This window comes from Danio rerio, chromosome 23, assembly GCF_052040795.2.
Source record: "Danio rerio strain M-AB ecotype USA chromosome 23, GRCz13ab, whole genome shotgun sequence".
NCBI classification, from domain to species: Eukaryota; Metazoa; Chordata; class Actinopteri; order Cypriniformes; family Danionidae; genus Danio; species Danio rerio.
Window position 1 is genome coordinate 14,454,903 of NC_141043.1, and position 27,475 is coordinate 14,482,377.

Consider the following 27,475-nt stretch of genomic DNA (forward strand, 5'->3'; position numbering starts at 1 on the left):
AACAACAATCACTTAACCAAAAACAACTTTTCTTCCTACTGTCATAGTGTATTCCAACAGAAACACAACATCCCTATTTAAACTCAAAAATCAATGTCTTGTGTATAGTGTATAATCGACGTCAAACGTTAAGTTCAAATCTGATAGTCTCCTACCAGTAGAAATAAAAATAAATAAATCAATATCAGTTTATGTAGGACAAAAGTTGGGAAAAATAGAATAAATGTTTTAAAAAATCAGAGCTCTGATAGAAAAAAAAACAAAAAATAAATCTTCTACCCAGGTAGTTTGTGTTATTTTCTTATTTAATAATGAGATCTCCATCTAGTGATCTAGTGATGAGATCTCCATCGCTTTATCAGTAACATTAAATTAGGATTTTTTTCCAACTCCTGTGTGTGGACTCAGTGATTTTCCTTTTATAGTGACAAATACGTTATTTTCATTGCCTTTAAAATGAAATAACTGAACATAAATATACAAGGCTGAGAAAAATGCTCATTTTACATGGCATTTAGAGGTTTGGCATCTGAACTCTTTATTTCTTCATTCTAAGAATTTAAAGTCCTAATTTCTAGTGCAAAGTATTTTTATTATTTATAAAACTGTAATAAAACTTACAGTTTAAATGTGTAAATAAAGCAGTTTGACAAAATGGTAGGAATTAGTTTTGGTACATCAAAAAGTCTAGTTATAATAACTATCCAACAAGATTATACAGCAAAAATTAGCTCTTAAAATGCCACTAAAATGTAATATTTAAAATATTTAAAATTCCCCCCGCGCAGTTGTTTTAGCGCTGTTTGTATCTGAAACTATGATCTGAAATCAGCCACTCACATGACAGCAGAGAAAGGCACAGTCAATCACAATGTTCATGTGTGTTTGGGGGCGGTGCGACTCGAGGAGAGAACGTGATTTAAACCTTTCGGCATGTCTAGGTTTATACTGACAGCGCAATGTTTTTAAGAGAATTAAATTGTTGGTGGGGACATTTCAGTAGTTTGTGGATATTGGTGGGGACCCTAAATCTACGCCCCTGGACAGAAAATTGTCATACTAGTGAAGCATTAATTAAATCCTTACTTTACACTGACCGAAAATCATCCACCTGAGTTATTGCGGAGACCCGAATGGGTGATGGTGGGGAAAAAATTGGTGAAAGAAAAAAAACTGGGTGGAAAAAAAACTGAGTTATAGAAAACATGTTTTTAAGTTGTTGTTTTTTTGCATTTCCTTGCATTATCTCACAAAACTGTTTATCCACAAACACTTCCTGTTCACTTCATTCATGTAAACCCACCTGTTCTTGCTGAAATTCTTTCGTATTGTACTATTCTATCCCACTATCTTTACATTAAAACTGTGTCAACTGTTGCCTTTCATATGCAACCTCTGAACCACTAAATGCATGTATAAGCGCTGACTGACTGACGCGCTCCATACAATAAACTGATCCCAGATCAGCTTCTGTACACGTCATTTACAGTGACACCTCTGTTATCAAACAAGTGAAGAGCAGCAAATGAATCTCTCATTTTGTTTAGTTTGATAACAGAGGTGTCTCTGTAAGAATGCACAGATCCAGGGCCAGCTCCAGCTTGGAACTTTAGGGTGAACCTGTTATGACTTAAATGGATATATAACTGCAAGAGTGATTAATTATGCTCCATTTATCATTTAATTGTCATAAAGTGAATGAATTTACGTTGGCATTTTTATATGCTGTTTTGCTTTAAGAACAGTTTTCCTATGATGTTTAGCGCTACTGAAAGCGCGCCTGTAACCATTGGCAACTGACTCAGTGTGAGAGAGTGTGTGTGTTCGGAGTTTGCTCCTGTTTCAGTATACAGAAAACTTCAGTAAACAGTTCATTTTCATTCTAAACAAAGTTTTCCAGTCGTCATTATTGCTGCTAGATGAAAAGACAGAACAGAAAGTTTGGTGCCGAAACCTGGGAAACTAGCAAGCAACATCCGAAATGGCGGAACAGCTGGAGAGATTACTCCGAAAACGGAGAGCTGTACGCGAATCCACAACGAGACTTTTGCAGGACATTGAAACGGAGGTTAGCAAAGAAGGTCCGATTGTTGATCATTTGCGTGAACTGTTAGCCCTGTTATCTGCAAAAGAGGAAACGCTGCTGGATTTGGATATTAAGATAGAAGAAAGAACGGACATGGATGATTTGGAGAATAAAGTTGAGAATGTTGAGGAATATAAAAGGAAGGATAATCACTGTGAAATCCCGCGCGCACAGAGTGATACAGAAGAGCCGCGAAAGCAGCAGGCAGAGCAACACAGACCCCCTGCAACAAGGACAGACAGTTAAGTTACCGAAGTTAATTATTTACAAGTTTAACGGAGAAATTGGCCAATGGCAAGACTTATGAAATCAAGTTGACACAGCTATTCATAAAAATTATGCGCTGAGCAAAACGGAAATTTTTAACTACTTAAAGACATATTTAACCGGCGCTGCTTCAAAGGCCATAGCAGGGCCGATGTTAACAGACAGTAATTACGACCATGCTATTGATCTGCTGCTGAATTGATTCGGATGAAAAGATCTGCTTATTAACGCGCATATGACCAAGCTGCTGAATCTCTGTCCCGTAAGGAAATCATGACGTCACTGCTCTGAGACAGCTGTATGACAAGTGTGAAGTGCAGATCCGCAGCTTAGAATCGCTGGGTGTCGTATAAGATGCCTATGGAAGTCTGTTATATCCCGTTCTGCTACAGATGATTCCAGATGATACTGCTCTGCAGTACAGTCGTCAGAGGGAAAACAGTGATGAATGGAAAGTTGCAGAAATAATGAAACTCCTGCAAGCTGAGGTTTTAAGCAGAGAGAGAACTGTGCAGCTGCTTAAACCAAGTAATTACAAAGACAATCAAAGCTATCAGAAACCATTCAAAAAACAAGACACATCATTTGAATTTAAGCAGAGAAAGCATCACATTCCATCAGCTGCAGTACTTCAAACTACCAGTCAAAGACCACAGAGCTGTGTTTTCTGTGACAGCACAACACACAAAACAGAACTGTGTGCAGAAACTGATATTGCTATGTTGCGTGTGGCGTTCACTCCTGCCATTAATAATTACTTTCGATTGATCTTGTTTGTCCTTTTCCCTTTTCAGTTTTCTATTGGTTAACCTGGTGGCGTCAGGCCTTTAAAACAAACGGAAGCGGACTTCTACGCCCCTCATTCCTCCACGTCACCACAGTCATTGACGGCTTTATTGTTGTGTTCTCCTTTATGCTTTCCTTTTGATATTTGTTTAGAGTGGGGAGCTCCAACCTGCTTTAGGTTTGTTTGGTTGTTCTTTATTATGTTGTTGGGTCCCCCATCTCTTGTCAATTTGGATTGTTTTGTTGGTTATGTTATATTAATAAATAATTTAGCTGGAGAACTTTGGCCGTTGTTTATTATGTTACGTTGTCTTTTGGTCACGAGTCTTATTTAAGTTAGGGACCGTAACATAATTGGGGGCTCATCCGCTTCTCTTTAAGTTGTTTCACTTTGTTCTCTTTTTGATACCAAACTTGTTTGACTTTACTGAACGATAGATCGTTAGACTAATGTTTGGTTCTCATGGGGAATTCTTCATGACGTAATTTCGCGTCATAGGGAATCCCGCGTAGCGTGTCACACCGGAGCGTGTGCATGTGTGTGTGAACATCGTGTTTGTTTTGCTTGATCAACGCGGTTGCATGGCAAAGCTTGCTGGAAATGCAGGTAAGTGAAGTGTTTTTGTATACTGTTAATTGCATAGCGGCCTTTACTCCCCTGTTAGGTTAAAGAGGCGTTGTCCTTTGGACTTCGTCTGTTTTTTGTTTTTGTAGTGTCGCAAAGAGGCGGTTAGTGTTATCTGTTAACGCAGATATCTCGGGAGCACGTCCGTAGGATTTTGTGGGGTCGTCTATTATAGATTGTCTCACAATCCTGCTGGTTTTCAGTGCATAATAACCCGCCGCTGAACTGCGTGAAGACTAGGTGAGTTAGACAGGTGAAGTTCCGTTAGGCAGGCGCAGATAGAGGGGTGTATTTGCTCGCATTTGGTATACTTTGTAACGTTTGTTGTCACTTCACTTTCCTTTGCATTATCTTTCTATTTTGTTATATAGTTAATTTGCGGAAGTTTGTATTTTGCTGTTGGATGATTAAGATTTGACGCAGATTTGATTATTTTGTATATTTGTTATTACTATTTTGACTGCGTGTTTTTCAATCTTATTATGGAGTTTAGTTTAGAGGAATTTGTTGCTCATCCGAGCATAGAGAAACTTGAACAGTGTACTAAAAGTAATCTGTTCTCTATTGCTGCTCACTTTGAAGTACCACTCTCTAAACAAGAGAAAAAACAGAAAATTAAAAATGAATTGCATACAGCCTTATGTGAAATGAGTATCCTTCCTCCTGTTAGTGCTGTCACTTCACGTGCTGATGTGCAGCCTGACTCTGAATTGCGTAGACTTGAGTTGCAAGTAGAAATACGGCGATTGGAGCTCAAGGAAAAAGAGCTAAAGCATGAATTTGAGCTGCGTAAATTTGAGATACAGGAAACTGGAAGACGTGAATCTGCTCGTTTGTCTAGGCAGTCAAGGGATTTTGATCCGGAAACAGACTTTGACATTAATAAATGCATTCGTTTAATTCCTCCTTTTTCAGAGAGAGATGTGGACAAATATTTTGTACTTTTTGAACGAGTGGCTACGACATTGAAATGGCCTAAAGAGGTATGGACTCTTCTTTTGCAATGTGTATTCACAGGAAAAGCCCAGGAGGCATATGCTTCTCTTTCACCTGAATTAAGTTTAAAATATGATCAGGTGAAATCTGCTGTTTTAAGGTCTTATGAATTAGTACCCGAGGCCTATAGGCAAAAGTTTAGGCGTTATAAAAAAGCTGAAAGCCAAACTTATGTCGAATTTGGTCGTGAAAAAACTGTACTTTTTGATCGTTGGTGTTCTGCACAAGAAGTGAAAAATTTAGAACAGCTTCGTGATCTAATTCTAATGGAGGAATTCAAAAATTGTCTACCAGACAAAATTGCAACATACTTGAATGAACAGAAAGTCACTAATGTACTAGATGCTGCGGTATTAGCCGATGAATATGTTCTGACTCACAGAGAGAACTTTGAAAAGCCATCTTTCTCTCCGTTGCAGCGTAGTCCTGTCACGCACTTTCACACTGAGCACAGTGCTAAAGATGCGGCTAGGCCAAGGCCAGTATGTGCTTATTGCAAAAAACGTGGTCATTTAATCAACAGCTGTTTTTTGTTGAATAAAAAGAAGCCTAAAACTGTGGCACTGGTAGAAAAAGTCTCAACATCAAACCTTTTTCAGTCAGGGTGTGTTGATTTGGAGATTTACTCACCATTTATAATGAAGGGAGTTGTTTCCTTGTCAGACAGTGATGTAAAAGTTCCTGTAACCATCTTGCGTGATACTGCCGCTTCTAGATCTATCATTCTACAAAGTGTGTTGCCTCTTTCTGATAAAACTTCGTTAAACTGCAATGAGATTGTTCAGGGATTTGGAATGAAACTTGTTAACCTGCCAATGCATTCTGTCCAGCTTGAGTCGGATCTGGTGTCTGGTCCAGTAGCAGTTGCAGCATGCACAGCTTTTCCAATAAAAGGAGTGGATTTTCTCTTGGGGAATGATCTTGCTGGGGGCAAAATCTTAGTGAGTCCTGAAGTAACTGCTGTGCCCTTTTTGTCTGAAGGCCCAGATGAACTGCAGGTGAAGTATCCAACAGTGTTTCCTGTATGTGCTGTCACTCGGTCAATGGCTAAAGCTAACTTGATAGACTCTGATGGCTTGGAGGATAGTTTTATGATAGATCTTGACAAAGAACCTAAAGTAGACTCTGATAGTGGCCCTGTTCTGAGTTCTCCATCTTCAGTCTCTGATTTTACAGAGTTGGATGGAAAATGTGAAAACTCATCAGCTAACAATGTGCTAGAACGTTCTGAGCTGTCTGAGAGCTTTAGTGGGGTTCGTATGTCAAAAGAACATCTAATTTCTGAACAACGGAGTGATGATTCGCTCGTTTCTCTATATGAATTGGCTGTCCCTGAAGAGAAGCTTATCGACAATGTGTCTGGTTATTTTGTCAAAAATAACATTTTAATGCGCAAGTGGACGCCATCTTCTGCTTCTGTGCATGATGATTGGAGCACTGTAACACAAATTGTTGTTCCAAAAAAGCTTTGAGGTGAAATACTCAGTTTAGCTCATGACAACCCCTTAGCTGGTCATTTGGGTGTCACCAAAACCTATGATCGTATTTTGCGTAATTTTTTTTGGCCAGGTCTAAAACGGGATGTGAAGTGGCATTGTAGAACATGTCATACTTGTCAAATAGCTGGAAAGTCAAATCCACCGATTCCACCTTACCCTTTATATCCTATTCCAGCTGTAGACTCGCCGTTTGACCATGTCGTGGTGGACTGTGTAGGCCCATTGCCTCGTACCAAATCTGGCAGTAAATTTTTGTTGACCATTATGTGCGCTTCAACACGTTTTCCTGAGGCCATACCCATGCGCAAAATTACGGCCACGTCAGTAGTAAAAGCACTGACCAAGTTCTTCTCACTGTTTGGGCTTCCCAAGGTAATTCAAACAGACCAGGGAACAAATTTTATGTCTCGTGTTTTTAAACAGGTCACCAATCAGCTGAAAATATCCCATAACTTTTCAAGTGCTTACCATCCTGAAAGTCAGGGCACATTGGAGAGATTTCATCAGACCCTTAAAGAGCCCATATTATACATGAAATAAGGTCATATCTTGGTTGTAAGGGTCTCCAACAACAGTCTAATATGCATGCAAGGTCAAAAAACACTTTCATGGTCTTATAATCTGCATTTATTTTTACCTAATTATCTTAGCGACTCCTGTATGAATCGTCCAGTGATTCATTTGTTCCCAAACCCCTCCTTAGCGCGGAGCTAATCTGCGCTGATTGGACCGATGACAGTCTGTCGCGATTGGTCGACTGCCTTCAGTCAGAGAGGGAAATGGCCAATAGCTAATCAGCAATTTAAAAAGTAATCACAGTTCATACACGCTCGATAGTGCAGACGTGGACTTTAGCTGCCACACTATGGCCAGTGGATAGTGCCACGGATAACCGAACGAAGGAGACAGTCGTGTACTCGCCATACCACACACACACAAAAACACACACACACCTCCGGATGACAACGCTCCCGCTTCAGCCCGCACCCGCCAGGTTTTAGCCTGAGAACCCGCTCCGTTTTCTGCCCGCCGCGCCCGGTCCCGCTAGAGCGGAGAACACAACCAAATATCACCCAGTATACAGTCCAGACAGCCAAGCTGTCTGTATAAAAACACACACACAGCACAAAGTACACAAAGCTCGTTCGTTCGTTCGCTCTCTCTCTCGCTCTCTCTCTCTCTCTCTCTCCCCGCGCCAGATTTCTGCGGCGCGGGAATACATTTCCGAATAAATCGCGGGAGCAGAACTCTAGCACGGAGCTCCATAAACAAACAGCACGCGTCGCGTTTTTAACGTGACTTTGCACGCGATAAGATAATATATCCAGTTAACCTGATACAGTACACGCGGTTACAAGTAACAAATCACAACTAAATACATTTGCAAGCTAGAGTCAACGAGGCAACAACTTTAACCGCACGTACTTACACTTGAGAAATGTAGGAAGAAACCCATCCTGACGTCCATCAGTTACTCTTTACTGATCCTTCCTTTAACAAACTCAGATGAAGTATTCTTCGTAGCATGTAGCTTCCAGAAGTTTCCAACTGCTTGGTTATAATGCTGATGTTTCATCTTTGGGTAGAGACTCAATATATCCATCTGCAGTGTGACTTCAATCGACCGGCATGTTTGTGTGCGTGTGTTTGTGGGTGTGCGTGTGTTTGTGGGTGTGTGTGTGTGTGTGTGTGTCTGGGTTACTGCGTCAGAGGGCGGGGCCTCAGGTTTGAAATCTCCCGGGTTTGCGCGTGCACGTGAAAAACTTTGTTTCGTTCGTACGTCATGGCGAAACACCTAATGAGTCGGTATCAAGGCGACTCGTTTGAAGCACTATGATTCGACTCTTTTATAGATGAATCAACAGTTTTAAACACTGTATTCTTACAGATTTAAGCCTTAGCTGGATACTTCACTTCACTTAGAGCTGTGTTACACACTACATGGAGGGGAATTTTCAAAAACCCATAATATGGGCTCTTTAAATCAATGCTTCGTGCATATTGCCTGGAGTTTGAAAAGGATTGGGATGAGGGTGTGCACTTGCTTTTGTTTGCAGCTCGAGAAGTGGTGCAAGAATCTACTGGCTTCAGCCCAGCAGACTTGGTGTTTGCACATAATATCCGTGGCCCTTTGAAATTGCTGCGAGACAATTGGTTGAATGAATCGGAACAAAAAAATATACAGGATTATGTTAGCTCTTTTCGGCACAAGCTACATCGTGCATGTGATCTGGCTAAACAGAATTTAGCAGTTGCTCAATCCAGGATGAAAAACTGGTTTGATAAGAACAGTGTGGACAGACAGTTTAAGCCGGGGGACAAAGTTTTGGTATTTTTACCGATTCCTGGCTGTAGCCTTCAAGCGAGGTATAGTGGACCTTATGTCATTGAAAAAAGGGTAAGTGATAGGGATTATGTGGTTGCTACCCCCGACCGTGTTCGTCGTAGCAGACTCTGCCACATCAACATGATCAAACCTTATTATGATCGTGGGCAAATGATTCCTCACAGCTCTAAAAAAATAAAAACAGCTCCATCTATGCCTAACACTGAGTGTTCAACTGTCTCAAGTGTGTTACAGGTACAATCATTTTCCGGGTTGTCATCGGGTGCTGACAGTGTCATTGAGAACTCTGAGTCGCTGTCTGATCTTGAAGCTGGCGGCGACATTGAGAGTCCATCCGTGGCTACAGTTCAAGGATGTTTAAAAAATTCTGAGATGCTTGCTAATCTTGACTCTTGTTTTTTGCATCTTTCTGATTTACAGAGAACAGACATATTTAAATTAATTAAGTGTCATGTTTCCCTGTTTTCAGATGTTCCATCTCAGACTCATGTGCTGCAGCATGACATCGATGTTGGTGCTAATGCTGCGATTAAACAACATCCATACCGCGTCAACCCTGTGAAACGTCAGCGACTACAAAATCAAGTCAATTATATGTTGGCGCATGGTATTGCAGAACCTAGTATTAGCTCATGGAGCTCGCCCTGTCTTTTGGCTATGAAGTCTGATGGATCTGAACGTTTCTGCACAGACTTTAGAAGGGTTAACAATGTCACAAAACCTGACTGTCACCCTCTTCCTCGTATGGAAGACTGTGTTGACCGTGTGGGGTCGGCTGTGTTTGTGACAAAGTTAGACCTTCTTAAAGGATTTTGGCAGGTGCCGTTAACTCAACGTCCAAAGGAAATCTCGGCATTTGTTACACCTGATGCCTTCTTACAGTATACAGTAATGCCTTTTGGGGTACGCAATGCGCCCGCAACATTTCAGCGGTTAGTTAACTGCGTGTTGGGGGGAGTGCCAGGATATGAGGTGTATCTAGATGACATCGTTGTTCATTCAACAACGTGGCAAGAACACATCCATCAGTTGACACAGGTTTTTGAGAAACTGACTGATGCCAATTTAACAGTTAATTTGGCCAAATGTGATTTTGCAAAAGCAACGGTAGTCTACTTAGGTAAGATTGTGGGCAGTGGCATGGTAAAACCAGTACACGCCAAGATTGAGGCTATCACGTCATTTCCAGTCCCTTCCACACGTCGCGAATTACAGCGCTTTCTGGGAATGGCGGGATATTACCGTAATTTTTGTAAAAACTTTTCGACAGTAGTTTCTCCTCTCACCGACCTATTAAGTCCGAAGTCGGTTTTTAAATGGTCACCGGAATGTCAACATTCTTTTGAGTCACTTAAACACCTTTTAATGCATGCACCCGTCTTGGCGGCTCCAGTGTACGACCGTACATTCAAATTGGCTGTTGATGCTAGCGATGTAGGGGCAGGCGCTGTGCTTTTGCAGGATGGGCTTGATGGAGTTGAGCACCCAGTGTGCTACTTTTCAAAAAAATTCCAGAAACATCAAAAAGCATACTCCACAATCGAAAAAGAAGCTCTGGCGCTGGTTTTGGCCCTTAACAATTTTGAGGTTTATATTGGATCTTCATCTTATCCAATAACAGTCTACACTGATCACAACCCTCTCATCTTTATTCATAGAATGCGTAATTCTAACCAACGCTTAATGAGATGGGCTTTGTTTGTCCAAGCCTTTAACTTGGACATGAAACATGTTGCCGGTAAAAATAATGTGCTGGCCGATGCGATGTCACGTATTACCATATGGTGATGGGTGGTGTTTATTGTATTTTTGTTTTTTTTACCAGTCACCATTTTGGGGGTGGAGGTGTTGCGTGTGGCGTTCACTCCTGCCATTAATAATTACTTTCGATTGATCTTGTTTGTCCTTTTCCCTTTTCAGTTTTCTATTGGTTAACCTGGTGGCGTCAGGCCTTTAAAACAAACGGAGGCGGACTTCTACGCCCCTCATTCCTCCACGTCACCACAGTCATTGACGGCTTTATTGTTGTGTTCTCCTTTATGCTTTCCTTTTGATATTTGTTTGGAGTGGGGAGCTCCAACCTGCTTTAGGTTTGTTTGGTTGTTCTTTATTATGTTGTTGGGTCCCCCATCTCTTGTCAATTTGGATTGTTTTGTTGGTTATGTTATATTAATAAATAATTTAGCTGGAGAACTTTGGCCGTTGTTTATTATGTTACGTTGTCTTTTGGTCACGAGTCTTATTTAAGTTAGGGACCGTAACATGCTACATGAAAAGAAAAACTGATGAAAATGGGACAATGTCTTGGACCAAAACATATCGCAAGATTCTGTAAAAGCAAAGTGAGCTGCATTTCATGTGGAAGCAGACATCACAGTGCTGTATGTAAGAAAAAAGAGAAAAATGCACCTGACAGTGTAGACAAAGATAATGTGGTTTCCTCCTTTACCTCACATTCATTAAAGATACAGCCCACTAAACAAGACCACAGTGTGTTGCTGCAGACAGTCAGAGCTTGGGCTGAAGGGCCTGGTGGACGAATAAGCGTTCGGTGCTTATTAGATGGAGGCAGCCAGAGAAGCTTTATCAGTGAAAAAGCTGTCAGAGCTTTAAAATTACCTGTGATAAAACGTGAAACATTCACTCTACATACCTTTGGTTGTGCAGAACCAGTGACAACAAAGCGAAATACAGTGAAGGTAACTCTCCAGAACACTCAACACAGGGGGCAGAAAATTGAAATAGAAGCACTCCAGACACCCCAGGTGTGCACTGCTTTGATGAAAATTCCAGGTGAGCACATACAAGCAGAACTGAAAAGAAAAAGGGCTGCAGTTAGCAGATTACCAAGATGACAATGCTTGTGACACAGAGTTATCTGTGTTGATTGGTGCTGACTATTACTGGCACATAGTGTCAGGCCATGTGGAAAGAATAGCAGATGCTCTTGTAGCTGTTGAAAGCATTTTCGGATGCTCAGTGCAGGGCCCAGTCAAAATGTCTAGTGTTGCTGATGCAGTATGCATATTCAAGTCAATGAAGACACGCTGGTTTCAGACCACCTAAAAGCCTTCTGGGAAATTGAGTCTCTTGGTATAACCATGAAGCAGACAGACAGTGCTGAGGAAGAGGAAGCTCTTCACAAATTTGAAAAGACAACTCAGTACAAAAACGGCCGATATGAAGTTGAGTTGTCATGGCGACCTGACAAACCAGAACTCCCTGATAACTACAGGATTGCTAAGAAAAGATTTGAGGGCCTGAAAAAAAGGTTGCAGTCAGATGTAGTTTTGTATCACAGATATTATGAAATTGTGTGTGATTACCTTGAGCAGGGCATTGTCGAAGAAGTTGCGGAGGATCAGTCCTCTCAGCCCACTGAAAAATATTACATGCCTCATCATGCTGTTCATGGTGTTTGATGCATCATCACATGAAACTGATTCTCTATCACTTAATGACTTTGCTAACTGGTCTTAATCTGAATCCAGATCTTCTCAGCATATTAATCAAATTCAGACTTAATGCAATCCCATTTACAGCAGACTTTCTTGCAGATTTCTCTTGCTAAGAAGGACAGGGATGCAGTACGATTCCTCTGGCTTGCTGTGCCACCACATGAAGATAAAGACGAGAAGCTGCGTGTGCTACGGATGACGAGAGTGGTGTTTGGAGTGTCCCCCAGCCCATTTGTCCTTGCAGCTACCGTGAGAAAGCATCTGAAGAAATATGAAGAGCAGAATCCTGAGGTAGTAAATATAATAAAATAATCACTATATGTTGATGATTTAATCTCAAGTGCAAGTGATGTTGAAAAGGCCTTCTCCATAACAACTACTGTGAAACAGATTAAGTCAACTGCTGGCTTGGACCTGTGCAAATGGACAACCAACTGTCATGTGTTAAAGGAAAGATGGAAAACAGTGAGAAATGACGTTGTTCCAGATAAAGAAATGCCAGGATCTGTATTGAAGGTATTAGGCCTGGTTTGGAGAACTGAGACAAACGACTTTGTCTTTGATTTGACTGCATTACTGGATGCTGTAGCAAAGGGAGAGAACACAAAAGAGCTATTCTGAAACTCTCTGCTCGCATATTCGACCCAATAGGATTCCTCACTCCCTTCACTGTGCGAGTCAAATGCCTATTTCAAGAGATGTGGACACATGGTCTCGGCTGGGATGAGGAGCGGCCTGCAGACATTGAAAAGGAATGAAGAAAATGGTGCTCAGAGCTAACACAGTTCCACCACATAGTCATCCCGCGCTGGTATGGAATAACATCCGAGCACAGACATGATGCACAGCAACTTCACGTGTTCTGTGATGCGAGTGAAAGAGCCTATAGTGCTGCTGCCTACCTGTTACTAGAGCTGAACGATGGAACAAAGACTACTTGCCTTGTCGCTTCCAAGCCCGGGGTAGCGCCTTTGAAGAAAATGTCACTGCCACGTCTTGAGCTTTTGGGTGCGGTGATTGGTGCAAGACTAGGAAACAGCTTGTTAAAACCGATGAACATGGATCCCTAATCACTTCGCATGTGGATTGATTCTATGATCGTACTACAGTGGATTCAAAGTCCAGCACACAAGTGGAAACAGTTTGTGTCAAACAGAGTGGCTGAAATACAGTCTATAACTAACCCTGCAATGTGGTCACACTGTAGGAGCAAAGACAATCCCGCAGACCTTCCCACTAGAGGTCAGACTGTGACTAATCTAAAGGAAAATGAACTTTGGTGGAAGGGACCTCAGTTTCTGGCAGCACAGGGTTCAGTGGAAATGAGTAATGAAATCAAGATGAAGAGGTGAGCGATGAATTAGAAGTTCAGCAGATCACTGTGCAACTTAACAGTAGCGAGGACAACAGTGGAATGGAGCCTTTGTTAAATTTAGCAAAGTACAGTAAACTGAACATATTATTGCTAATAACTGCTTGGATCAAGAGGTTCATGCACAACATTAAACCAAGCTCTAAAAGACGCGGTGAGTTAACTGCAGATGAAATGTTTGAGGCTGAAAAGTACTGGATAAAAGTGACACAAGACAGCAACTTCAGGCATGAGATTACTTTGCTAAAAGCTCACAAAGGCCTAAATGCAGACTCAAAAATAAGAGAACTGAAACCTTTCCTGGATGATGATGATAAATTAATCTGTGTTGGAGGCAGACTGCAACAATCAGAATTCAGTTACAGGGAAAAGCACCCATGGATTCTACCTAAAAGGGCCAGATACTGTGAGCTGCTAGTACAGCACAACCATGAATTAACTATGCATTCAGGTTTAAGAGACACACTAGTACAAAGTAGGAGTAAATACTGGATTTTACAAGGCCGACAACTTGTGAAAACTATTCTGTCAAAATGTGCTGTGTGCAAAAGATTTAAAGCAAAGTCCTCACAACAGGACACTGCCCCTTTGCCCCGAGATAGGATAGTAGAGACCCCTCCATTTGAAGTGACTGGCATTGATTTCGTAGGTCCTCTGTATTAGGGCTGCTCGATTTTGGAAAAAATCATAATCATGATTATTTTGGTCATAATTGTAATCACGATTATTCAAAATGATTATCAGTTGAAGTCAAAATTATTAGCGCTCCTAAGAATTTTGTTTTTTTAAATAACTATTTCCCAAATTATGTTAAACAGAACAAGGAATTTTAACAGTATTTCCTCTAATATTTTTTTCTTCTGGAGAAAGTCTTATTTGTTTTATTTTAGCTAGAATAAAAACAGATTTAAATATTTTGAAACCCATTTTAAGGTCAATATTATTAGCCCCCTTAAGCAATATATTCTTTGATTGTCTGCAGAAGAAATTACTGTTATACAATGACTTGTCTAATTACTCTAATTAAGCCTTTGAATTGCACTTTAATCTGAATGCTTGTATTTTGAAAAACATCATCATAGCAAAGATAAAACAAATCAGTAATTAGACATGATATACCAAAACTATTATGTTCAGAAATAAGTTTAAAAAACTTCTTTCCATTAAACAGAAATTGGAGGAAAAGGGTTGCTAATATTCTGGAGGGCTAATAATTCTGACTTTAACTATATATATATATATATATATATATATATATATATATATATATATATATATATATATATATATATATATATATATATATATTTGTAAAACTGATATTCAGCAAAAGAGATAGTGTGTTTCGTATTTTAACTGAAATTGAAAGGAGGCCGTTGTTATAGGCTCCGGTTTGTTATAAATATCCACACAGTGAAGATGACGCTCATATTATGCAGCACGACGCCTCAACATTTCTGCTGTCTGTTAAGTTGCTAATATTAAAATTAAGATAGACAGTTTAATCATGTTTACATTTTATTGTTGAGAAAGTGAAACAACGTAGCCAGGGTGAATGAAGTTATAAAGTACACTGTTCCCTTTGAAGATTTACCCATGTCCTCGGTATAGTCTGTTTTCCATATCAAATTGAGAAGAAGAGACTGCAGCCTTGATCAAACTTGCGAAGTCTGAATTTACAAGGAGAGGATGTAGAGCTGAACTGTGTGTGTTAGGTTACTTAATATTGAGGAAAAGCCCCAATCAGAGAGGCGAATGTCTGCAGCCCCGCCTCTGTTTTGAGATGTCTCCGTTTTCCATCATCCACACTGAGACGGAGCAGCAGCATTTTAGAATGAAAACGGCCTCTCTAGCATTTTCGAAACGCTCTGTTTTCGGCGCTCGAGAACTCCGGCGTAGTGTGGACGGTTGGTGTAACCTGGTGTAAAAATTGATGCGTTTTCAAACTAAAACGCATTAGTGTAAACGGGGCCTCAGAGTGCAAATGAAACTGAATGCTGACCGCGTGCTTATGCGTGTGCGCGTGTTGCACACACACATAAGCATGCGGTCTTTCGCGCTTTTGGTATTTGATGCAATAATCGTTTATCTCGATTAATGGTTTTTCATAATCGTTAAAAGCCATAATCGAAATCAAAATCGGATTTTCGAATAATTGCACAGCCCTACTCTGTATGTAAAAAATGATCGTGTGTTATGCAAGGCCTGCATTGCATTGTTCACATGTGCCGTCACCAGAGCAGTGCACTTGGAGCTGGTTTCAAGCCAATTCACAGAAAGCTTCCTGCTAGCACTTAAGCGATTTGTATCTAGAAGAGGACTCTGCAAGATAATTTATTCAGACAATGCCAAAACATTCAAAAGAGCCAATCAAGATCTTAGTGAGCTGTGGCAAACGATTAAAGATCCTCAAGTTCTAGAATATTTCTCAGGGAAGGGCATCACCTGGCGTTTCATCGTAGAGCGAGCAGCCTGGTGAGGTGGCTTTTGGGAGAGGTTAGTACGATCTGTGAAGACGTGTCTGAGAAAGGTGTTTGGGAGAGCATCACTAACTTTTGAAGAGATGTGTACACTACTTACAGAAGTAGAAGCTGTACTTAACTTCAGACCACTTTCCTTTGTCAATAATGAACTTGATAAGCCAAAGCCACTTACGCATGCACACTTTCTAGTTGGCGAGCGACTAGCTTCACTGCCACCAAAACCATTTCCTGCAGACTATGATCACCCCACTGTGAACAAAGAGGATATGACACGGAGATGGAGATACAGGAATCGACTCATAACCGTCCTGTGGAACCGCTGGAGAAAGGACTATCTGTTAGACCTAAAATCTGCCCATTCGTGCCGCATACAGAAACCTACTGTGCTGAAAATTTGGGACATTGTTCTCATTGGAGAAGCTAACATGCCAAGACAATCTTGGAAGTTAGGAAAAATGTAACTTTTGTTTCCAGGGCGAGATGGTAAAGTTCGAGCTCGTGCTGTTCGCACATCTGCAGGCATTTTTTTTTGAGAAGACCAATTAAATTGCTATATGCATTAGCGATTGAGTTGATGAACAGTTGTTCATGGGGGGAGGATATTATGACTTAAATTGATATATAACTGCAAGAGTGATTAATTAATTAATTCTCCATTTATCGTTTAATTGTCATAAAGTGAATTTATTTATATATGCTGTTTTGCTTTAAGAACAGTTTTCCTATGATGCTTAGCTCTCCTGAAACCTGCCTGTAACCATTGGCAACTGACTTAGTGTGAGAGAGTGTGTGTGTTCGGAGTATACAGAAAACTTCAGTAATTATTGCTGCTAGATGAAAAGACAGAACAGAACCAAGTGACGTTTAGGGTGGGCCAACAAAAATAAACAATATATATATGTATTTTCACTAGCCATAATTTTGTTGTTGGGAAAATATATTTTGAATGCATGAATTTGACATTGACATGCTAAAATTACTTGATTTAAAATTTGTTTTATGTCCACATGCGTCCTCATTCATTTCAATTTATGTGTGTCGAGTATGAGCTTGCTCAATGAGCATGAGCAAATGAGTCATGGTTTCATAGTGTTATATTGCAATTAGTTTTTTTATTCACATGACTTTTTAGAGCTCAAAATTAACGATTTACCAAATTTATCTCTATAACCACACTAAACAATAATTATTTCTAAGCCACAATTTTTTTATGTGTCAAAACAAGCAAAATATATCTGTATACTATACATTTTATTTAACAAAACATTTCTTAAAAAAAGAAAGTAAAGCAATTGACTAACTTTAGGCCATTTAATAATCTGTTCAAAGTGAAAGCAACCAGTGCTGCTCACAAAAGACAAATTTTGAGCTCTTTAAAGCATCAGGACTGTGAAGGCATGTTCATCACTTTTTGTCTAGTTTATTTGAAAGAGAACCGATGACAGTTGAATTTACAGAACCTGTTCCAGACACGGTTGCTTCATGATTCGGGAGCACGTACGCGTTAAGCAGTCGCGCGCATCACATCATATGTTGTAATGAGTGATGATCATTCTCTCATTCGGTATTTACTTGCTTTCTTCTGCTCGCGTGATCACAATTATTTTACTTCTCGATTCTAAGATCACATTTGTACGCATATTGGGTCATCCTTATATTGTCGAACCCTGCTTTTAGGAAAACTACAATTTAAAAATTATTTTCAACCAGCCAAAGTGGCTAGTGGGATTGTCTGTCTAGCCCGGGTTGGCGGGTGTTAATGTAAAGCCCTGTATATATATATATAATAAGACAACAATTATTTTAAAGGTAATAAAATTATTTATAGCATTTTAAAAGTAATGTAGAGCAAACTGTATTTTATTTTGAAAACTATTATTTGTACTCCAGATTATATTTATCTGTCTTGGCTTGCTTAAGTGATGTTTGCCAAGTTTGCAAAAAAACTCCAGAAAAACATGTTGCTCTTTATCAACTATGTGGGTGATTCTATAGTTGCAGGTATATTTAGTGACCAAAGCCATCCTTTTTTCAGATTTTAAAAAATTGTTACGTTACTTTGTTACATTTTTAAATTTTTGTAAAATTTGTTCATCATTTTCAAAGATCAAATTACCAAAAATCATGATTTCTTGATGTTCGAATTAGTTAGTTTATTTTTCTATCATGTATCATTGTGCAATCAAAAATATTTTATTTTTCTTTTCTTAAAAAAAAAATTAAATTAAATGTTTAAACTGTAAACTGTCAATACTATTACCACAGTTACAAAAGGAAAACTGAATATTTCACTAATCACATATATTGGACAAATTAAAAATATTTTATTCCTGATTTTAATTCTGACTTAAATCCTGGAAACTACCCATTTGGATTGTTCTTGCTATAATTTATTATTATTTCTAAACATTACTAAAATCATCCATGACAGAGTTGACACACAATAAAAAACTTTTTATTTCCTAAAATTAAAACATTTAATCATTTATGTTCAGCAAAAGCTGAATTATAAAAAAAAATACACATTATATTGTATTGCACTATTGTTAAGCACAACAGTGAACAGTAACAGTTTAAGACATCTTGTGTTTGATTTTGATGTTTTTTTTTTCCTTATCAGTTAAAAAGTCCAATAACAGAGGAGATCACATATGATAATTTGAGAGATTTAAAGGGAAATAAAGGACAACAGGTTAATCAACAGCACGTTACATGGCTTTTGTATTTAATTAATCGAGTCAGTGATATTGAAATTAGTTCAGTTACTAACCTCTCGATATTGTTTAAAGATGAGGGGCACGCAGCAGCGCGCATCAAGAGAAAAGCGCGCGTTTAGAGAAACCAAGATTATGTGTGGATATGTGTCGAAATTTTGATGTTTTTGACACAAACTGCAACAAAGTGCTTTGCACTCGTGTTTGAATATTCAAAACTTCGCACAAACTTTACCACTGAAACTGCCTGTGATTTGTCTGTTTCTGTGCCTCATTAACAGATAGTGAACCTAATAATTGCTCTTTCCATGAGAAAAATGCTATAATGTTTAAGCGGGCCCAATACATCTCCGGATTATCCCACTCAGTGCTGCTGAACTGTTTGTGTTTTTAAGACTTTCTATTGTATGAATTATGACTGCATAACATTATATTAAAGAGCCCATATTATACATGAAATAGGGTCATATCTTGGTTGTAAGGGTCTCCAACAACAGTCTAATATGCATGCAAGGTCAAAAAACACTTTCATGGTCTTATAATCTGCATTTATTTTTACCTAATTATCCCAGCGACTCCCGTATAAATCGTCCAGTAATTCATTTGTTCCCAAACCCCTCCTTAGCGCAAAGCTAATCTGCTCTGATTGGACCGATGACAGTCTGTCGCGTTTGGTCGACTGCCTTTAGTCAGAGAATGAAATGGCCAATAGCTAATCAGCAATATAAAAAGTAATCACAGTTCATACAAGCTCGATAGTGTAGGTGTGGATTTTAGCTGCCACACACACACAAAACACACACACACCTCCGGACGACAACGCTCCCGCTTCCGCCCGCACCCGCCAGGTTTTAGCCTGAGAACCCGCCCCGTTTTCTGCCCGCCGTGCCCGATCCCGCTAGAGCGGGGGAGAACACAACCAAAAATCACCCAGCTATACAATCCAGACAGCCAATCTGTCTGTATAAACACACACACAACACCAAGCACACAAATCTCTCTCTCTCTCTCATACGCGCGCGTGCGCACTAACTCACAAAGCAGACACAGGCAAAACTCTCTCTTTCTCATTCGCATAGCAATATCCGTGATATTGCTACAGACACCCCGCTAGCTTCCCAAATTAAACCCGTTACCGACCGCTCCAGCGTTTTATTCGGAAATTTATTCCCGCGGCGCAGAAATCTGGCGCGGGGACAGCCGCAGGAATGCAGACCTCTACCACGGAGCTCCATAAACAAAGCAGCAGGCGTCGTGTTTTTAACGTGACTCTGCACGTGATAAGAGAATATACCCAGTTAACCTGATACAGTACACTCGGTTACAAGTAACAAATCACAACTAAATACATTTGCAAGCTAGAGTAAACGAGGCAACAACTTTAATCGCACGTACTTACACTTGAGAAAGGGAGGAAGAAACTAATCCTGACGTCCATCAGTAAGTTACTCTTTACTGATCCTTCCTTTAACAAACGCAGATGAAGTATTCTTTGTAGCATGTAGCTTCCAGAAGTTTCCAGTAACGTTAGTTTCCAACTGCTTGGTTATAATGCTGATGTTTCATCTTTGGGTAGACCCTCGATAATATCTATCTGCAGTGTGACTTCAATCGACCGGCATGTTTGTGTGCGTGTGTTTGTGGGTGTGTGGGTGTGTGTGTGTGTGTGTGTGTGTGTGTGTGTGTGTGTCTGGATTTCTGCGTCAGAGGGCGGGGCCTCAGGTTTGAAATCTCCCCGGTTTGCGCGTGCACGTGAATAACTTGGTTTTGTTCGTACGTCATGGTGAGACACCTAATGACTCGGTATCAAGGCGACTCGTTTATAGATGAATCAACCGTTTGGCTGATTCATCTGGCTTGCCAAAACATGTTTTTTGAAGCTCACGGTCACATGTGCCTAGGCTGGTTGGCTGGTTTTAGCTGGTCGACCAGGCTGGTTTTAGAGGGGTTTTGGCCACTTCCAGGCTGGTTTCCAGCCATTTCCAGTCTGGTCTTAGCTGGTCAGGCTGGGAGATGACCAGCTAAAACCAGCTTGACCAGCCTAGCCAAGCTGGGAGTCCATCCAAAACTAGCTATATCCAGCTTAAACCAGGCTGGTCAAGCTGGTTTTAGCTGGATTTGGCTGGTCATTTTCCAGCCTGACCAGCTAAGACCAGGCTGGAAATGGCTAGTAACCAGCCTAGGCTGGTTTAAGCTGGATTTTTCAGCAGGGAAATTAAATTACGAATGTAAAATGTTAAAACAGTAGATTACTGGCAACCACAGCTGCCGGTATTATACCGTAAAATCAAGAAGAAAAACAGCAAATGACTTTAAAACAGTTTCTGTGTCACTGTGGAGGATAGTAGCATATAAGTGCAAGTTTGAGATGAACAAAAAGTTTTTGATTGTATGCGGCATCTGATTTTGTTCAAAGGTAACTGTGTAGTTACTAATGCAGTGAAAATCTGTTTGCTAATTGTAAACACACATGAACACAATATTGCATTAAAAGACTTTATGTTTTTAAGTACTTGGCGTTTTTATGAACTAAACACTGTATCAGTTCAAGAAATACGGTTATTTTCCATAAATTTAAACGGTTCTAAAAACTTTCATATTTTTTACGGAAAAATTCTGGCAACCACAGTTGCCGGTATTTTTCCGTAAATTTAACTTATTTTTTTTAACAGTGACAGGCATGGGTTTTTTATTTTGTTTTATTTTTGTGTTTTGCGAAAGGAGCAACCAGTTTTTTTACACCTGGATTAGGAGATCATCTGCCATTTCTCAATGCAGATCCTGTCCAGTTCTGTCAGGTTGGATGGTAAATGTTGGTGAACAGGCATTTTAGGTCTCTCCAGAGATGCTCATTTGGATTTAGTCAGGTTCTAGCTGGGCCATTCAAGAATAGTCACGGAATTATTGTGAGCCCACTCTTTGTGAAGTTTATTTATAAACAAAATTAGAGAGGATCACGTGCTTATGATTGTTCACAGCTGTTCCAACTTTAGCTAATGAATAATTATCTTATCTGACGATCCTTAACTCACTATAAATAACCAGACTTTTCTCATCTCAATAGCTTCATCTTGAAGAAAGCTCTGCTCCGCTCATAAGCTACGAAAGCTACAAATCTCTTGAAAAGCGAGACTAGCGTAAACAGAATGATTTTTACCAAAGATTCTTGCCTCCTGCCCGTCCACAGATCCATTTCATTTAACAGCTTGTTTGCTGGAATGTGTTTAGCAGAGCAGCAGCTCCAGTCATAAACAATGGTGATTTTGATCAACAAAATGGCCGCCGGGCTTTTGCACCTTTTGCATGGCCTGACTGACACTCCTTTAAGCCAATAGCTGTAAGAAGAAGTGTCACCATCCAATGAGCTCTAAAAAACTGGAGGTGGTCCCACCCTCTCTCTTGAATCTGTTGCAAAGACGTTAGCTGCGTCCCAAATCGCATACTTATGCACTATTCTACGCCATTTTGTAGTATAAATAGTGTTAGTAGTGTGTTCACACTGAAAACTCTAAAAATAATAAGTGTACTTTAATTACCCGGATGATGTACTCATTCAGCCGGTAAAATGAAGTGTGTAATGATGGACATCACAGGTTTGCTCAAGTAGCGGAAGGGGTGGAGCTATCGGGCGCAGATGTTGAATAACTTTATTTATTTTGGATGGTGAAAGAAAAATTCTCCTGCAAGAGTGATTATAGCGCCTCCCGATGGTGAATGCGATTACACTTACGGCAGGTATTATTTGATAGTTTGCTTTTTTATTTCACTGATTTGGCGACCGTCAAACGTCATCAGGAAAACGGTTTGACCGTCAAACGTCATCAGGAAAACGGTTTGAATTTCCGCTCGGTCAAAAAAAATTAGTGCTCCAATTGGGACAACACTACATTCATATACTATGCTGTTGAGTGCGTAAGTGCATAAGTACATAGTGCATGAGTGCATAGTGTATAGTGTGCCATTTGGGATGCAGCTGTTATGAATGAATCAGGCCAGACACGCTTGTGAATTTAGTTAAATTAAGATTACAACAAAATGTTATTCATGGATTAAAGTTAAGCCAATTACATTGAAGCCAATTACATTACATTACAATAAATAAATATTTCATTCACAGTTTTTACTAAGTGGTGACATTGCATTTAAGTCTTATAAAGTTCAGAGTTCGATGTTGGCAGTTGATATAAAAAAAAAATGATATCCAATATTCATTTTAGTTCTGATAAGATTATTACACAACTAGTGAATATTAGCCAGCTATTGAAAAACATTATGCACATTGAGTCCAATTGTATATGCCAGTGACTCGTGTTCATATACAAAGTGTCATATATAAGCTTATAAAAGCAAGTCAGTCGGACGTGAAATCAGCAAAAAAACAAACTTCCCACTTAACTGCTTTAAATAGAAGTTTAAACTTCACTATCACTTCACCTGCTCAGTCTTCAAGAGGTACCAGTCTTCCAGGACCACCAGACAAGCCACACCCCATATCTTCAGCTCTCCATCTATCTGCTATCCCATAGGGGGACGAACGTCCACCCCTACCATCCTTGCACATTGTGTCAACGAAGCTATCGGACCATGCATTAACAAAGGCACTTCCATTTACAGTCGCCCATGCCCTTATTAAGATGCCTCGCATGGATATCAGCTAAAACAAATTTCATGTCTGCCGTACATGTTGTAAAGATTTAATTTCTGATTCTCTTTGTTTTTCAATTTCAGAGATCAAGACTGCCGGATCCAGAAGCTGACCCTCATTCAATCTATTACACTCCACATCCATTCCAAATACATTTACACTCTTCACAAAGGATACATTCCACTCACACAGCCCAACCCCAATGTCATGTTCACACTATCCTTTTTAGTTTTGAGACATTCTGAACTAACCTCAAATTTCAATCTCACAATCCACCCCACCATATCGGATCTTATTTCCTTACTGAGCCCCTTTAGTTGGTTTTCGGGGGATATTACCAAGGGCGTGGGTTCGCTTCACCATGGCCCCCACAAATACTTGAAAGTCCTCAGAACCAACAATTATCCACCCCTTTTCAAACTATATATCATCGTTGCCGCAGCTATCTTTTGGGGCGACGAATGGGCCGCATCTAGCATCTTCGTACACTGCGACACTGAAGCGGCTGTCCAATGCATCAATGAATGCATTGGAACCACCCCAACCCTTTTACTTTTTTCCGGCCTCAAGATCCTCAGCCCCTCTTTCTATCTCCCTTCCGGCATTTAATAGCCCCTTCTTTTTCTACTTTGAGTGTTGAGTAATTCCGCTCTTCCATCCCCCCCCCCCCCCTCCTTTTTTTTTCTAAATCCCCTTTTCCCCAATTCCTTCCCCTCCCCGGCCACTAGGAGAAAAAAAATCAATGATAATTGACTTAATCTTCTCCCCACTCCAAACTGCATATCAGATGTAAATAAGATTCACACTTACATAAATATATCCTTAATAAGGCATACCATTAAGATGGAACATTGGATCAACTATGGATTAACTGGCAAGGACTTAATAAATTAAATGGAACAGGTACAGTTTGTGTGATTGAGTGAAGAAAGAAACTTGTATCATATTCATAGATCTTCATATAGATGAAGCAAATTGATTGAGAAAGGTGTGTGATGTTACTTACTGCCACTTGTCCATGAAACTGAGTGAAGTAACAACAGACGTCCTTCAATGCAGCCAAAGCACATGTTCTAATACACACAAATTATAATGAAATCACCAAAAACATACAGTATCAAATATATCAACAAAGGTTTCAAATATGTATAATAATTCAAAAGTATATTCTAGTGCTCAGATGTGTTTGGCCAATCACCGAGAGAGAGGAAAGAATACCAATTTTAAGAAGCATCAATATGTTCACTCACAACAAAGGATAGTGAAGAGGGAAGTCAGGGGAAATCAACTGTAAAAGCTCTTTAGCGGTGGAAATTTTTCTACAGGTTAAATTGCATTACTCCAGTTGCAACAAATACATTTTTGGGTGAACTGTCCTTTTAAACTTTAAGGCTTGTTCTTTAAAGTGTGTATCTCACTTGCGAATCTTCATGGCCTCTTCATTGTCTGGGCGGAAGAATTCATAACTTTTATATGTACGTACAGCATCTCGACGGTACTGTCCAACGTTAAACACTGTTAACACAGTTTCACATCAGTGAGAAGACACAAGAAAAAATATTAAAAACTATGAAACTATTTATTTTTAATTACTGTACATAGCCTATATATAGTTCAGCAGTCATCAAACAAAACACCAGATATCTGTTTTGACTAAAAACTGATAGTTTTGATTGGTTAACAGAAATGTATATACATATACCATTCAACAATTGTTTTAAATGAATAACTAAGTAAATAAAATTATACATAGTAGTAATTTCCTAGTTTAGATGTAGTAGAATATGCTACTTTTCTGAACTTTTTATGAATATCCTTACCCTTGGTAGGAACTCCAATCCAGTTGAGGTAACGTGTGAGTTTCTTAGAAATGTATGTCTTTCCACGGGCAGGCAGACCAATCATCACAATCATGGTTGGGGAATTGGTGAACTGTGGAACTGATGCTGAAAAAAAACAGACACATAATGTCTGAATAAGAATCATTCTTGATTTATCCAGTGTGTAAATTAACCTGGCATTGAATATATTTAAACAGACAAATCATTTGTTATGGTTTTATTATGCATTTTCCATCATCAGTGAAGAATTAATTCAGTGACGCTAGTATCAGTGGTTTCTGAGTATATGTGAGTAAAGGGCAGTGAACTGAACTCTAGAGAGGTTAACAGCCATGAGGACACAAACCATCTCACTGTGAAATATACCACAAAAACACAATTAGAATTTTACTAAAAATATATGAAACAAATCAGTATATTAAATAACATTTCTATGCATGGATTAAGTTTCATTAATTATTTAGTAATTTCATTATGCAACCATTATGCATTTACATATGACAGCTCTAACTTAGACTGTCACATAGAAATTCCATTACATTTTATGAAAAATTATGGAAAATGAGTCTTCAAATGTTTTATAATTATATGTTTATCATAACAAATACATAAAATAAAACTTTATTTTTTTTTATAAAAAAGATATTTATAACTGATGATTTATAACCTGATTGTATGGCATGAAAATACAGCAAGATGGAGAAATGTTTCTTAAGTTGTCTGACTTACAGCCTCTTCTCTGTCTCAGTCTGCTGCTCATCCATGGCACCCAGATCTTTTCCAGAGGGTTTTGTGTAAGTTCCATTTTTGATAAATATTCACAAATGTGTGAGATAGCTGTGTATGTGCATATGTTGTTCAAAGGTGTCTATAATACATTCAAAAGTGACCAGTCAAACTGATTTCCTCCAAAAATCTGTCTCTAAGCTTGTCCTCTTTAAAGAGAATGTATTTAAACTTGTAAACCCTTGTGTAGGAGGTGCATCAATCACCTGATCACCATGTTACATAAAACAGCCTATCAATATTCAGCATAAAGGATTCGGATTTCTACCTTCCCATCCGTCTCAGCATGGATCAACTTTTATCCTTTTCTCATTATCCTATTTCTCATTATTTTTATTTAATATGATTATTTAACTTTGAAATGATTTCAACTAATGAATGTTAACACATTGCTTTATGTAAGAATGTTTAGTGCAATTGCCTGTCTCTTTGTAACTATTTTCAGGAGACATCAAACTAGGTCAGAGGTTACAGAGACCTTGAGTAGAACTGAGAGGCTGAGGACTGGAACCAACTTTTTCTATTGGTATTTCTATGTGTTATTTATTTATTTATTTATTTATTTATTTATTTATTTATTTATTTATCAGGATCCCCATTAACCACTAACAAGATAGTGGCTATTCTTCCTTGGATCTATCGAACACAACACAATATTTCTTAAACAATTTTTTAAACCTCATTTTACTTGTTACAAAGCATGTAATGCCTGATGGCAATTAATTCCATGTTTTCATTCCTCTATAATTTACAGTCTGTTGTTTTGCAGTGGTTTTTGAAATGGGAAGCAAAAAATTTCCTTTTTAATGCATGCTGGTGTTAAAATGATGACTAGCATTACCATATAAAAGTTGACAGTACTATACACTTGACTCTTGACACACAAATATTTCTTATAAAACACAGCAAAGAAACAATTACTCTATCCTTCACCAATAACCAACGTAAATTTTTATGCATTTTCATAACATTAACTCATCTATTGCCGTGTAAAACTAGTCGTGCAGCTCTATTCTGGACTAGCTGTAATTTATCTAAGTCTTTACTTGATGCACTCGACCATACCACTGGTCAATAATCTAGATAAGAAAGAACAATTGCCTGAACAATTTAAGAGATACAGTACTGTGATAAAAATTCTACACATTTCTTAATAATTGATAAACCTCTTTCCATAACTATTACCATTTTATCGATCTCTTTTGACCACTTTAACCTACTATCAAGAAGAACACCAAGAAGTCTAATTTCCTCTACCTGTTCAATAGGCACACTTATTACAGACAAATTTAACTGTGGTTTACATTTAAATTGAAAGTTTGATCCAAACACAATACTTTTGGTTTTTGTCAAATTTAAAATCGTCTTATTATTCTTTACTACTAATTGTAACTCCTCATCTAAATCAGCAGATAATTTTTCTATCGATGCCGCTGGTAAACCTTTGTTTTCAAGAAAATAGTCAGAGTGTCTAAAATCTCACCATACACCCTCATTTATTCATTCATTTTCTTTTCGGCTTTGTCCCCTTATTAATCTGGGGTCGCCACAGCGGAATGAATCACTAACT

At 39.0% G+C, this 27,475-nt stretch overlaps 1 protein-coding gene across 6 annotated transcripts in view; it reads right to left on the reverse strand.

Moving 5' to 3' along the window:
• si:dkey-96f10.1 overlaps positions 1-26,122 on the reverse strand; it is a 109,859-nt gene extending 83,737 nt beyond the window's left edge. For 4 of the 6 annotated variants that reach the window (XR_015522565.1, XM_087304972.1, XM_087304974.1 and 1 more), the window contains exons 1-4: positions 25,849-26,113; positions 25,099-25,224; positions 24,697-24,793; positions 24,285-24,351 (exon numbers count right to left, since the gene is read on the reverse strand). Coding sequence is in view for 4 of the 6 variants with exons in the window: in XM_087304972.1 (XP_087161098.1) it covers positions 24,285-24,351; positions 24,697-24,793; positions 25,099-25,224; positions 25,849-25,924 (366 nt within the window). In the remaining 2 variants the exon portion in view is untranslated. Of the gene's footprint in view, positions 1-24,284; positions 24,352-24,696; positions 24,794-25,098; positions 25,225-25,848 lie in introns of all 6 variants that reach the window. The other 2 variants (XR_015522566.1, NM_001440782.1) reach the window with 2 other exon arrangements.
• Between the last annotated feature and the right edge of the window lie 1,353 nt (positions 26,123-27,475).